Source organism: Rhinoderma darwinii, chromosome 13 (assembly GCF_050947455.1).
Source record: "Rhinoderma darwinii isolate aRhiDar2 chromosome 13, aRhiDar2.hap1, whole genome shotgun sequence".
Classification (NCBI taxonomy): domain Eukaryota; kingdom Metazoa; phylum Chordata; class Amphibia; order Anura; family Rhinodermatidae; genus Rhinoderma; species Rhinoderma darwinii.
Window position 1 is genome coordinate 22,185,237 of NC_134699.1, and position 14,264 is coordinate 22,199,500.

A 14,264-nucleotide genomic window follows, 5' to 3' on the forward strand; every position below is an offset into this window, starting at 1 on the left:
GGATTACAGCTGTCTGTTTCCACTGGATGACAACCAGCAGTCTAAACTGATGCGTCTGCTCAGCTCCAATGAGGAGGAACATTCAGTGCAAGCCAACCCCAGTAAGTTCTTCCTGTAAATACAACAGTTCTTCTCTACCATGGTGTTCGTAACAGCAGACAGTCTTTCTGTGTAAAATGAAGGGGGTCAGTTTAAATAGCGATATCACATGACTAAAGGTAAATGTGGTTCGATATCTGGAACTACTATTCCCATCAGGTCCAGTTATACAGCTTTACGCATCACCATCATTGAGCTTTGATAATTGGATGAAGTTACTAGATTGGAAGGAATCGGGCCCTTTTCACTACGTTCGCAGTGTCTATTGGAGGTATAGGCCGGGAGATACTCCTGACGTAAACCCCTCCAAAGTAAGGGCATACATCGCCTATAGGCTTCCATTGTGGGAAAAAAACAGTATACCGTACGGCAGGGGTCAGTAACCTTCGGCACTCCAGCTATTGTGAAACTACAACTCCCAGCATGCTCTGACCTGTCAAAGGCTTTATTAATCCAGCCAAAGGTTGTTAGGGCATGCAGGGAATTGTAGTTTCACTACACCTGGAGTGCCGAAGGCTGCTGATCCCTGCCGTCCAGTATATACATATATTTGACTTCGCTATTCCATACAGCAGAAAAGAAGGTATAGGGACATGTACTAGCCTGTTTGAGGACAAAAGGACACTCTTTTGTCGTCCGTTGGGTGAATGGGTGCATATGGATACACTTGACATACGGTAAATGTAGACTGCAAACAAAGTATGAAAAGGGCCTAATTCAGCTCTGAATCTAGATATGATTTGGATCCTCTCTTGACATGTCTATATTGTAAATAATTGTATTCCCCATGAAATAATAATTCTGGTAGATATTTTCTTGGAATTCGGCATTCTACCGTTCCTCTGTTATTCTTCCTATATATTTATCAAAAAATCGACACCTGGGTTCCCCTTCAAAGGGGCGTGTCCCTGCACAGTCTCACTCTGTCGTCAGCACTGATTGGACAGTGTTGGTGTGTAGTCTGCCCCCCCCCCCCCAAATGCTTTCACCCAGCTGTCAATGTATTTATACATATTTAGGAGGAATCACAGAGGAATGGGACTATGAATAACTCTAAAAGCCCTATTACACTGGACGAATTTGGCCGGTGCAGCAAGCGCCGATCAACGAGACAGCTTGTTGATCGGCAATCATTTGCTCATGTCACAAGGAGCTAGTATGGGGATGAGTGGTCGTTACTCTGATCGCTCGTCCTCATACATTATTATCATGTCGGCAGCGCGTCTTCCTGTTTACACAGGAGATGTGCTGCCGACAACGATAATATTTTACTTTTTTTAAACGGTACGACCAGCAGATGATCGAGCGTTTGTTAGTTCATCTGCTGATCACTGCCCTGTTTACACGTTTGCCCGATAATTGCCCAGTGTAAATCCCCCTTTAGAAAAGGTGCTCCAATATTGCTATTTCATTGGGAATACAATTATTTACTTACAGATATGTCGGGACAGGTGACAGGTCCTCTTTATAGGGGTTGTCGGAGATTAGAAAAAAAGGTCTGCTTTTTGCTGATACAGTGGGTCAATGGGCTTAGTATTGGTTTTGCATCTTAGCCTCATTTACTTGATTGAGGATGTCCTGCAATACCAGACAGAGCCCATGGACAAGAGTGGCGCTGTTTTTGGACAAAACCTTGGGAACCCCTCTTAGGCTATGTTCACACGGGGTCTTTTGCCGAGTTTTTTTACGCGGAAACCGCGTCGCAAAACTCGGCAGAAACGGCCCGAGAACGCCTCCCATTGATTTCAATGGGAGGCGTCGGCGTCTTTTTCCCGCGAGCAGTAAAACTGCCTCGCGGGAAAAAGAAGCGACATGCCCTATCTTCGGGCGCTTCCGCCTCCGACCTCCCATTGACTTCAATGGGAGGCAGGAGAAAGCGTATATCTCGCTGTTTTATGCCCGCGCCGTTCAATGGCCGCGGGCGAAAAACGGCGCGATAATTGCCGCGAAAATCGGCGTGCAGGGAGAGGAATATCTGCCTCAAAGTTCCAAACGGAATTTTGAGGCAGATATTCCTCCCCCAAAATACTCCGTGTGAACATAGCCTTAGTGTTACTGTCTGATGTTATAAAGGTGGCCATACACATTAGATGTATGTCGGCCGAACCCGCTGATTTAAGCGGAAACCAACCAACCATCCATCTAATGTGTATGGCAGACTTTTCATAAACAGCAGAAGTTGGGGAAAGAAAAATCGGACTTGTTAGATTTCAACATGCACAATCCTTTTTGTTCGTAAGAAGATAAGCGGCTACCAGAGGAGTTTGGCAGCGGCTTTCTCTGTTCTCGCTATTGAGAACACAGCCAAGTGGGAATTTATATGGGGCGACGTCGAGAGGAATAGAATAGCTGTTTGTCGAACGAGCAATCAGCTGACATCTATCTAAAGTGTACGGACAGCTTAACCCTTGGTTCCCCAGAGTTTGAGGTTTTGGACACGAAGACATTCTTATAAGACTTCAACTGCTATAAAAAAAAGTCAATCATCTCTCCCCTATATAAACAAGCTCACGCGGTGATTCAGTTTGTCTTTGCAATGTTAATCTAGCAGGTGGTACTTCAGCTGACGTTGCTCGTGATGCTGTTGTGCAGCAATAGGTGTTAAATATCTTAATCCCGTTGCCCATTTTGAAATATTTTCGCATAACACGCTGCTGGAGTTAGAGACACACCCAGCCGCTGCCTCTTGAGAATTCCCCTCTGGAAAGACAATAGTCCTGGTTAATAGACTTGGCACCGTGACCTGGCAGGTTCATCCATCGCCATAGATAGTATATTCAATTTCCGCTTTCTTTTATTGTACAAATCCCTCGTCTCACCTGGGAGGATTTCGGTATCGTATTGTTTCTGACACGTGCACGGGCAAGTGTGACCCGGAAACTCTGGGATTTGAAAGTGTCACTTGTCTTTATAATACAAGTTTCTTATGAAGTCGCATACTTTCAGGTCTATAGGATACCGTTACCTGACTCAGTAATCACGGTTCATGCCATGCCATCAAGTACTGCATATATGGAATAGTCTCTATTTAATACCATGACCCTAGGGGTTAACATGCCACAGGTGCCACGTGTATGACTGCACAGGATTCCTATAGCTAAGGGGGTCCGCTGCCATCTTAAAAGTAAAATAACAGTGCTTCCCTTAGTCTACCCTACCACAAGATACTCCGCTAACAATGTCATGGCTGTTAGATTGGGCTCCACCAGAGAAATTATCGCACCGGAGAATCAAGACAAGCGTTTCACTCTTAACTAATTAAAATTTGGAAAGTAAGCGGCTCTATGCTGTTACAGGGACCTCCTCAGTCATTGTGCAACCAGGACATGAAGCTCTTTATTTAAAGAGGACCCTTTACGCCTCGTGACACGACTGTTTTAGTAAATACTTTAGTAAAAAGAGAATAATGTATTTTTTATTCATTTTCTGCAATGTGCCATTCCTCTGCTGTTCCTCCTGGAAATGTATGACTATACTGGCAATTGGGTGTTACCGTTCCACTTGTCAATGGGGCTTGTTCCTAACTCCATGATTCTATCAGGAGCCAGATGCCAGAGAACACTATTTGAACAGTGTTCTAGTGTGTAGGGACAAGCCCCATTGACAAAGGGAATGGTAACACCCAGTTGTTACTGTATTCATACATTTTCAGGAGGAACAACTGAGGAACTTCACAACGCAGAGAACTAATAAAAGATGCTTCATTCATTTTATTTTACGGGGAAATAAATTGTATACCAAAACAGGCATGTCAGGAGAGGTGAAGGTCCTCTTTAATGAAAGAGATCATTTGCGGTTGCACAATGACAGCCCCGTAACAGCATAGGGACTCTTGCTTTCTAATTGTTCATTTACACATTAAGTTTTATGTGGTGACTTAGAGAATGGACCATTTTTCCAGTCCATTAGTGGTCTTCATACCTCGCCCCACACTTTTGATAGAGATGGTGTTATCCACAGATATCCGCTTATACACATTTCTTCACCCCCTCACCCAGTGTGTCTATTATTACTAATTTTCCGGTCGTTTTGTACATTGAGTATTACAAACGGGGTAACCACAACAAGTGCGTATAGACATTATGAAAGCTTGGCATCACTGCAAGGAGCCCTGCAGATGTGACCTTATAGCCACGGGCATGATTCGCTGAAATAGCAGGAAAAAGTTGGTATTGTTCCAAAAATATTTTGGTAACTCCCTTTCCATGAGTTAATTCTGAGAAAGAAACTTTTGTGTCTTTCTTCTCCTTTCTCTTTAAACTTCGATTCGTGGTCAGGGAGGTGCGCTCTCTTTTTGATAAGTCATTATTGCTTTGTCAGAAGTTACTATGACTCTGCCTTTTTGTATCCTGGGGCTGTATAACGAATCGTTGGGCAGATAACCTCAGGGCGTTGATGGATGCCGAGTGCTGTAATCTTGGAATCTCGGTGTGTGAGACTTCCTGTGTATTGAGATGCTCATGTTTTACCATGTGAATGTTTTGGATGAGACGTGGACCACAATTACTGAACGTTTGTCATGATCATGTTTTTCCATGTTTCCCTATATGGCTAATAATATACTGTCTAGATAAAACATGGACGGCTGCGTTCCTTCAAGGTCCCTAAACCTCAAGGAGTATTTTGATTTGGTCATGAAATGATAGCCTTGTCTTTTGTATTCATCAATATTTCCTCTGATATTATAAGACGTAGTTCTGTGTATCATTAGTCCATTTTTGTTAGAAGGGTCCCTTGATGATAAGCTGATCATTGGGTTTTACGCTGCTGGGACCACTAGCGATCAGCTGTAAATCTTTGGGTTAATTCTGTAGTAAGTGTTCAATTTATCTGCAGCGCCACCACAGAGGAAATTAGGTATTACACAGTTCTCATTGAAATCATTGGGATTGTTTATGTAATGCATTGTGGACATTGTAGCCACTCTCCGTTTATAAGGGTCCTGAATGGGAACGGCCCTTGTTTTCTAAACCAAACAGCCCCTTTATCCACTTGTATGCAGAAACTTGATGTCAGTAGTCAATAATCCCAGATCAGTGCGGCAAGAAATTTGGTACTGAAACCTAATCTTTTTGGCTTATTTACTATTAGCCTGAGTTGAGACGTCGAGGATTTAACGCAGATTTCATCCATTTGTATTGCAAATGGTAAAATCTGCACTAAAAATTACTGACAAATCCGCGATGTGTGAACTCAGCCTTAAGGTCTACTAAAGTTTTTATTGCTGGTGAACTATCTAACGCTGGTCGCACACATTATATAGCTGGCAGATGAACACTCATTTGTCCGACACCAATCTCTCCTGGCCGGCTCGACCGAGCGTGCATGTTTATTTCAGTGGGGAAAAAGGAATAAACTGCTGATAGCGAATTCTCTCCTGGCAGAACAAAGGATTGGACGTGTCTAAATTTTAAACATACCTAATCCATTTTACTCAAAAAGGTAGATGTCAGGTTAAGGAGGGGAAAGAAGGATCAGGATTTTCAACTTGCCCGATTCTCTGTTCTGCCGGGCTGTAGACATATACCTTTAGGGTGAAGGGGGTTTTACACTGGGCAATTATTGGGCAGACAAGTGTTCATAGAACACTCGTTGCCGATAATTACCGTGTAAACAGGGCAGCGATCAGCAGATGAACGAGCAAACGCTCGATCATCTGCTGGTCGTATTGTTTTAAAAAAAGTGAAATATTATCGTTGTCGGCAGCACATCTCCTGTGTAAACAGGGAGTCGTGCTGCCGACATGATGATAATGTATGGGGATGAGCGATCGGAGTAACGACCACTTGTCCCCATCCATAGTTCCGATGATCGGCGCTCGTTTTCTCCTGTCACACAATGTCTCGTTGACCGGCGCTCGTTGCACCTGACAAAATTGGCCGGTGTAATAGGGCCTTAAGTTAACACGTTGCGTAAATACTGCAGGTTTTTTTTTGCAGCGGACATGCCACACAAAAAAAAACACGCAACTCTGGAAAAAAAAATATATCTTATACTTCCCCAGTATTATGTGCTTCTTCATCCAGGCCGGCCTCTTGGGATGACGTTTCAGCAGTCACATGGGATAAAACGTCCTCCCAGGAAGCCAGTCTGCAGGACGTCAGAGGGTAAGTATGTGTTTTTTTTTGTTTTTTGTTTTTTTTTAATGTGCAGTTTTCATCAGCAGGCATTCCGGCCGAAAAACTGCACCACAATTTGGTGCGGTTTTTCGGACTGACTTCCCTGTTGGCGCCCTAGAGTGGATACGCTGTGTACTTTTACTCAGTGTATCCGCCCTGTGTGAACATGGCCTTAAACTTTACTGGTTCAGCTAATGCGTAGAGCCAGCTGTAATGTGTACTGCCATATGCCCCGGGGTGGCTGCTCTCAGAGTTATTAGATTGGCCTTGTCTTCACGTTTGGTATGGTGGCATACAATTGACATCTGTTTGTCTTTCCATCTAACAGTAGATCGCCCCATGAACAACTCTCTCTCCGCCTCACAGATCCACAACATCAGCTCCAAAGAGCCCTTAAACCGAGTATTAGGTAAGTTCAGCCAAACTGAACCTTGGTCTCCGAGACTCCTTAGCAGAATGATAAATGGACCAGTATGTCTATTTCTAGTCATTTTATTATCTGGACAAATGACATTTTCCTTTATATTTACTTTCACTTTACATTTTCCAGATAAATTGACTAATATTTTATATTCTGAACGGTCATTCGGCTTGAATTGGAGCGGAGACAATCCGCCGGCTGTGAAGGTGTTTTCCAGTTTTAAAGCTTAATCATTTTATACAGAAAAGTTTTGCAACTTTCTTATACAGTTTATTTCCTCACTGTTTTCTTGATCCCTGCTGGCTCTGTGATTGGAATAATTCCTGTTTACATCCATAGCCTTAAAACCTGTTCAGATGGAATATTTCTCACAGCTGAGAGTTTGCTACAATTCTATCCGGTCTATGAAATACACTGAGCGCTAAATACATCAACAGCACAAAGTTCTCTCCCGTTCTGATGGGTTTGTTACAATATGTATCAGCCTCGATTCCAGTCCATCCAGAGTCTGTATGGGTTTTCAACCAGTGGATTTAAATAAGAATGTTTTCCATTTACTGACAGCAAGCCGAGATCTTGAGAATTAGGATTTTTTTTAATTATACAGTGATTAAGCTTTATTTACGCAAAACCAGAACAACCCCTTTAACTCCACTCAAATCCTGAAGTAAGCCTAAATTCACATTGGGCTCGGTGTCCACGCAGAAATGGTCCTATCCTATGTATGCAGCTGTATGCCTATACAGTTACATACATCTGAATTTTTTGCAAAAAGAATACCGGACTATATATGTTTTTTTCTGTTTTATTTTTTGGTATATACAGCTATGTTGGAAAGCACATAGAACAAAACTTTTCAGTACGGATCCTTTTTGGCATACATTTACCTATTAAAGCCAATGACGTGCTGTCAGCGTTTGTCGGGAGGCTTTCCCAATGTATAAACTGACAATGGTTGGAGTCAAGACTGACTACTTTTGCCCAGTCCTCCTATTTCTGTCCTAGACAAATAAAATAGTGACATTGACGGGTTAAAAAATGTTTTTCGACTTGCACCCGGCAGTGGGAAGTTACTAACATTTGAATCGAGTCAATGTGTTGTTATATTTATTGTGGTAGCTGAGACATCAGAGAGATCCGTTCTCCATATAGTTTATCATTCTCCGCTGTCCTATATACCTTCCATGATCTCTTGTATGGGGTAATACATTATATATTTAAATTCTCCATAATCCTACTGACATGGGTTTTTCCACTATTCATGTCTCGTATGTTTTCTCTCCAGAAAGGACATATAGTAGTTCTACTTGAGGTGCAATTATTGTCAAGATGTGGTGGAGGTAGTCATGATGTACTTTCGTGAAATAGTTGAAGGAAATGACCCATCTGGACAATCCCTTTAGCATCTCTGGCAATCAATGTCATCGGTGTGGGAAGCTGTGGGCGGCCACTGCAGGAAATATGTGGTATTACATGGTGCATATTTGAATGAATGGGCGGCCACGTAACGAATGGTCGAGCTGAGTCATTCAGAGCAGGAGCCATTTTTGCAATGGCTCTCCCCGACCGTCCGTTCACCCCATCTGGCCCCTTTCGATGACTTCCATGTGCACTAATAGTATGAATGGACTGGGAAATCCTTTTAATGCAGAATATCATGACCTATAGATGGGATGTTCTGATGATTATGATTTTTTTTCTGCATTGAACTTCTTCCAAGATGACTTCTATATTTGCCTAAGATGTGCTGATTTTAAGCTGCAATAAACTTTCTTCCTTAATAACTGAGAAATTTCATTAGAAACTATAGAATACAGTCCATTATTTTTTGCTATTCGTCCTGCATATTTCTACATACAGCCAACCTCTTCCTATTGATCTCATCCATTCTTGGTGCCCGGACGGCTGGTGCCCACACACAGTTTGTGCAGTGGTTTATGGAGGAGTGTGTAGAGAGCCTGGAGCAGGGAGGAAAAGGGGGGATTCTTCAGTTCATGCCTTTCAGTATGGTGAGTAAGACTGACTGTGGTACTTGTATTTGTGGGGGTCAGTGATTTGGCATACAATCTTCTGCCTGTTAAGAGATGAGAGGTAGGAGAGATTAGATTCCTTCTTAGTGTCCAATCTGTGGTACTTTAAGTCATAACTCCACATTTTGTCTGTATCAAAAAGCGTTTGTTTGCTGTATTTAAAGGGGCCCTGTCACGTTAAACATGCAGTCTGAACTGTAGACATCATGTTATAGAGCAGGAGGAGCTGAACAGTTTGATATATAGTATTATGGGAAAATATTTAGGATAACTAGTGATTTATGAATTGAATCCCCTTCTCTTTCTATGCTTAGGGGTCCAGTGGGCGGTCCTACTAAGTGATTGATGTCAGTCACTGATTAGCACCGCCCACTGGACTCAAGCATAGCAAGATAAGGGGATTCAATTCATAAATTACAAGTTATTTTAAATATTTTCCTATATATCAATCTGCTCAGCTTCTCCTGCTCTATAACATGCTGACTATAGATCAGACTACATGTTCAATGTGACAGGCTCCCTTTAGTAGGCCTGTTGTCGAATACCCTAGAGTACACGTGTCAAACCTGTGGCCCTCCAGCTGTTGCAAAACTACAACGAGTTGTAGTTTTGCAACAGCTGGAGGGCCACAGGTTTGACACCACTGCCCTAGACAATCGATGACTATTTTTTCTAACGTGAAATGTCCTGAAAGCAGTTGTCATGTCACTTCCCCCACTCAGGTCTCCTCTGACAGGCCTGCACAATCATTCTCCAGCTACCCTTATGCCTCATCCACACGACAGTGTGTGCCAACCAGGACCGTCCGTGATCTGTGTAAAGATAGGACATGTCCTATCTTTCCACGGACCCGATCCACCTGCTAAAGTGAATGGGTCCGTGAAAACTATCGGGTGTCGCTCAGATGCCGTGAAAAATTACCAGAGTGGCACTCGGTCGTGTGCAACTGCACTTAGGGTCCTTTCAGACATTGAGATGTGATTAAAACCGCATCCGGAAACTGCATGTGTTTTTACCGCGATTTGGTGAGTTTTTCTATGAAGTTGCATATTTTTAATGCAACTGCATTGAAAATCGCACCAAATCCCAGTAAAAATGCGTGCAGTTTTAATTGCACCTCAACCGCAACGTCTGAATGGACCCTTCACTCCATTTGTGTACACAATGCGTAGCAATTTCATGGAGATGTCCCCACGCTTGAGTTCACTTCCTACAAATCGGAAATATGAGACACATTGGGTAAAGTTTATCAAAGCTAATGCATAGGAAAAGTGGAGCAGCTGCCCACCAATCGGGTTGATGCTTTCCAGAGAGCCTCTGAAAAATAAGCTTCAGTCTGGTTGGTTACTGGGTAAGGGTGCAGTCACGCGTGGTGTAAAAATACGCTATAAAATAGGCAACAGTAATTCCACAGCGTAATTAATTTTGAGTATTTCGTGGCGAATTTGCTGCATATTTGAAAATGCTATGGGAAATATTTCCAAAGCGGTAACATTCGCCACGGAAATTTAAACCATGAATGTGTTGCAGATTTGTTGTCCCATGTTATCGCTGCCATGATCTCTATTGTAATTGCGTTTTATTATAGCCGCAAAAAGTGAAATGTAGTATTACATGCCAGCCATTCAAATGAATGGCCGACCATGTAATACATAGGCTGGGTCTTCCGGAGCAAGAGCCATTTTTAGTGAGCAGCCCTCTGCTCTGGGTAATAGAGGGGGTACCATACCCGTAGGACTTTTAGTTGTCTTCATGATACTTTTGATGCTCTATACCAAAAGGGTCACGACTTGTGCTTCATTTTAATATAATTTTACCTTTTTCTTCACAGGTTTCCGAATTTGTTAAAGTCTCCACACTTTCGAGCCCTAAAATTGTGTTGGCCATCACTGATCTGACCCTTCCTCTTGGGAGGAGAGTAGCTGCCAAAGCATTGACAGCGCTGTGAGCGTCTAGAAACATTCCTACTGCCTTATCGGTTGCCTTTCCTTATAGCTGACACATTTTCTGCCAGCTCAACACATCTGCAGCAGTAATACATCTTACATTGGGTTTTATAACCATGGTTATCCTGCCCCGCTTTATGCTGCTGGCAAAAGAATACCCATTTGTTGCTGACTGGAATATGAAACTCATAGATCACTTAAACCCACTCCTGATGGAAGACCCTGATACCACCATGTTTCAATTGCAGTAATCGCTGGATTCTGCCATCTATAAACATTACTTTTTTACCGAATCCACGTTATGTTGGTTGGGCCAGTGTTACATGGTCACAATCACGTTGATAGGCTTCATTCGAAAGAACACATTAAAGGGGTGTACATCTATGATCTGTCAGATGGCTTAGACCTAGATTGATGCCTAAGGGAAGGGTCTTCCATTTCTGGGGAAAACCTCTTTCCACAATTATGGTATTTCACCATTGGGTTTACTTGAATTGTGTTTGCTGACATCAGTGGTGACATGTGGTACTGCAGGTAGCAGTAATAACGGTAAATGATTTACTTATTTTTCTCACCATATAAAGCTTTAAAGAGGACACGTCACTAGGTCCTACAAAGTGAATTAGTAGTCTCGCCTAATAGCCACTGTGTCTTTTGAGTCCAGCGGTGTTTGTCCTGTACGTGTGCGTCCGCCCCGTTGCTGAGCTATGGACCCCTCTTTATTTCGCAACCAATATGCAAATGGCCCACTTGGCTGACCAACTCACTTTTGTAGGACCTAGTGACAGGACCTCTAAGTCAAAGTGATGATCTTATATTTCGTAGCTACAAGTAAGGATATCACGTTACCTGAGTCTGTGATCTTGGACTACCACTAATTTTCATAATAAAAGGGCTCGACAGTGTGCTCAAACAACTTTGGCACTGCTCAGAGATTTCTGACACAATATTCTAAGCAAAGGACCATTCAAATTAATGGGAGTTTGCTTCATATAGTATGTCCGATTTGTGCCGAAGGGGTTTGATCACTCTGTAGAGCCCTTTTATTCTGGAGATCGGTGGTGATCCCAAGATCGCAGACTTCACTAATGTGATTTCCTCACACGTATCTGTGACATATCTGAGGGTCACTTTGCCCGGCTTTCCCCTTTAAATAGGAACTGCACTTCCATCAAACTTTTTTAATATGACAGAGACCTATCAAAAGTTTGGATCGTTGGGGATCCCCGTGCTGAAACAAAAGCGCTCAGCTGATTGCTTTGCTCTTTTGGCTGTGATCAGCATTCATTGTCAGGCTGAAGCCCGCTCACATAAAACGTCTATGTACTCCGTCATCAGCCTGATGAGCGCGGATCACACCCGAAGGAGCAAAGCGATTAGCGGAGCACTTCTGCCTCTTCGATTAATCAACAGTGGGGGTCTCGGCAGCCGGACTCCCACCGACCCAAACCCTAAGTGATTTTATTCTGGAATTGAAAGCAAAATAAAAAAATCCTACCTGTGTTTTTATATCACTGTAAATATGTATATGTACAGCAAAGATCCACATTCTCGCCTATGTTTACACTCATCATCTGGTGGTGCGCGTAAGACCAGCTGCTTTGTTTCGCCTAAAGACTTGTTTCGATTTCTCATATGTTATTGCGCCCCGCTGTTCACAGGAAATTCTGAGTCAGATATTTAAGGGGTTGTCTGAGAAAATGAGAAACTGGCTGAAGGAAATGTAATAAAATAATAAATAAAACATTATTTACCTATTAAATCCCTTGCCGGTCCAGCGCCGGTGGTCCCCGCCAGTCATTCTTGACTTTCCTGTAGCCATGATATGCCGTTCTTCCACGTGACTGTGCCCCTTTTGTTGGCGTCCCCGCCGAGTCCAGTGATTTGGTGCAGCAATCACGTGGAAGAACGGCATATCATGTCTGCTGGGAAGTCAAGAATGACTGGCGGGGACCGTTGGCGCTGGAGTGGCGGGGGATTTAGTTGGTGAGTAATGTTTTAGTTTTTTATTTTATAACATTTCCTGCAGTCAGTTTATTTTCTTATTCTCTCGGACAGCCTTTTTCAGGGATTGTAAGATTTTTCATATTCTACCGTTGCTGTAATATATATTTTTTTGTATTCTTGAAGTAAAATTTCTTACGTGTATGATTTGTCAGAGACCATTTGTTTGCAAATTCTCATTTGCTAGCCATTCGTGTTGCGTGTATAGACCATTTCTTGAGAAAATTTCGTAAAAGGATCAGTGGGATTAAAGCTAATTGACGTGTTCTAAAACTATTTTCTGGCCCAACTCTTAGAACATTGGTAAATATTAGAGAAACCTGAGCAGTGTTAGGGATAGCTCACACAGTGTTTTATGTCTGGCAGAAAAAATCTGCCTCAAAATTCCCTCAGAAATGTTGAGGCAGATGTTGAAATGCTAGCGGGTTATTTTAGCCGTATGAATAGAATGCAAAAAACGTAGACCGTTTTAAGACGAAAACCGCGGCATAAAACGCTCCAAATGAGTGCCGCAGGTTTTTTCTGCCTCCCTTCGATTTAAATGGAGTTTCAGGGGCAGAAACAGTAACCAGCACCAAAAAACGCTGTTTGAACTACGCCTTGGGGCAGTACGAAGCAGTGCACTGCTATATAAGGCCTATAGGGGCAATATAAGACCGCGTATTCACCGTGAAGTTTAGAGTGGTTTTTGCATGTTTAATTGGGTATTCCAATGAAAGGTGTGGATGCTAGATGGGTTAAACAGTTACTTAAGAGGTCACGAATGGAGAATGTTGGTCACAGCCCGCAAATCGGTTGCATGTGATTAAATAAAAAAACAAGGGTGTTTTCTTCCAGAAACAGCGCCACTTCTGTCCATTAACTGTGCCTGGTATTTCAGCTCAACCACATTCAAGTGAACGAAGCTTAGCAGCAATCCATGGACAAGAAAGCAGACATATGTTCGGCACTATCCGGGGGTGATTCATGGGCATCTTTGTTTAATTTAGTTGCTCCATTAATTATTAAATTCTGCCTACAGTAGGTTATTCATTCAACAAATGGATGTGTAGGAGCTATTCAGAAATCTGACCTAGCAAGTATATGTTATATTATTATTCTGAGTAGACTTTATAGATACGTACATAATTATATCCAGACATCTTTCTGATAACATTCCTGGCACTGCAGTTACTTCATGTCCGTCATCTGGAGTCGATTTTGTTGAGGTTAAAAACGCAAACCTGCCATACACTTGACTTACCAAATTTTTTTTTTTACCCCCAAAGAAAAATATCTAATATTTTTTGTGACGTTCTTAGTGTCCACCCGGACATCTTAGTGGCGCTTCCGTAAAACTAATATCAAAGTGGAGAAGTTGGCCATAGTAACCCATGATATTCCAGGTTTCATTTTTCTAAGGCCCTTGGAAAATTAAAGCCATGTCCAGGTTAGTTGCAACTACTCCACGTTTAGTTTCCTTTACATTAGTTTTCATAAAACCCCTCCTTCAAGCTTCATAAAAAGTGGGGCAGGCAAATGAGTGTAGTAATTGCCCATAAAACCAATAAAAGGTGTACAAAGGCATAACTAAACATTAGTATATTACAGTAAACATAAAAACTTTTACGGAAGTTACCCCGTTATGGGGCAACAAGAACATAGG

General features: G+C 42.4%; 1 protein-coding gene across 4 annotated transcripts in view; it reads left to right on the plus strand.

The window, feature by feature from the left end:
- MED24 (mediator complex subunit 24) overlaps nucleotides 1-12,763 on the plus strand; it is a 46,877-nt gene extending 34,114 nt beyond the window's left edge. For 3 of the 4 annotated variants that reach the window (XM_075846757.1, XM_075846758.1, XM_075846759.1), the window contains exons 23-26: nucleotides 2-101; nucleotides 6,547-6,627; nucleotides 8,500-8,648; nucleotides 10,501-12,763. In XM_075846757.1, coding sequence (XP_075702872.1) covers nucleotides 2-101; nucleotides 6,547-6,627; nucleotides 8,500-8,648; nucleotides 10,501-10,617 — 447 coding nt within the window. In that variant the 3' untranslated portion in view covers nucleotides 10,618-12,763. The remainder of the gene's footprint in view (nucleotide 1; nucleotides 102-6,546; nucleotides 6,628-8,499; nucleotides 8,649-10,500) is intronic. The other variant, XM_075846760.1, reaches the window with a different exon arrangement.
- The last annotated feature ends 1,501 nt before the right edge of the window (nucleotides 12,764-14,264 follow it).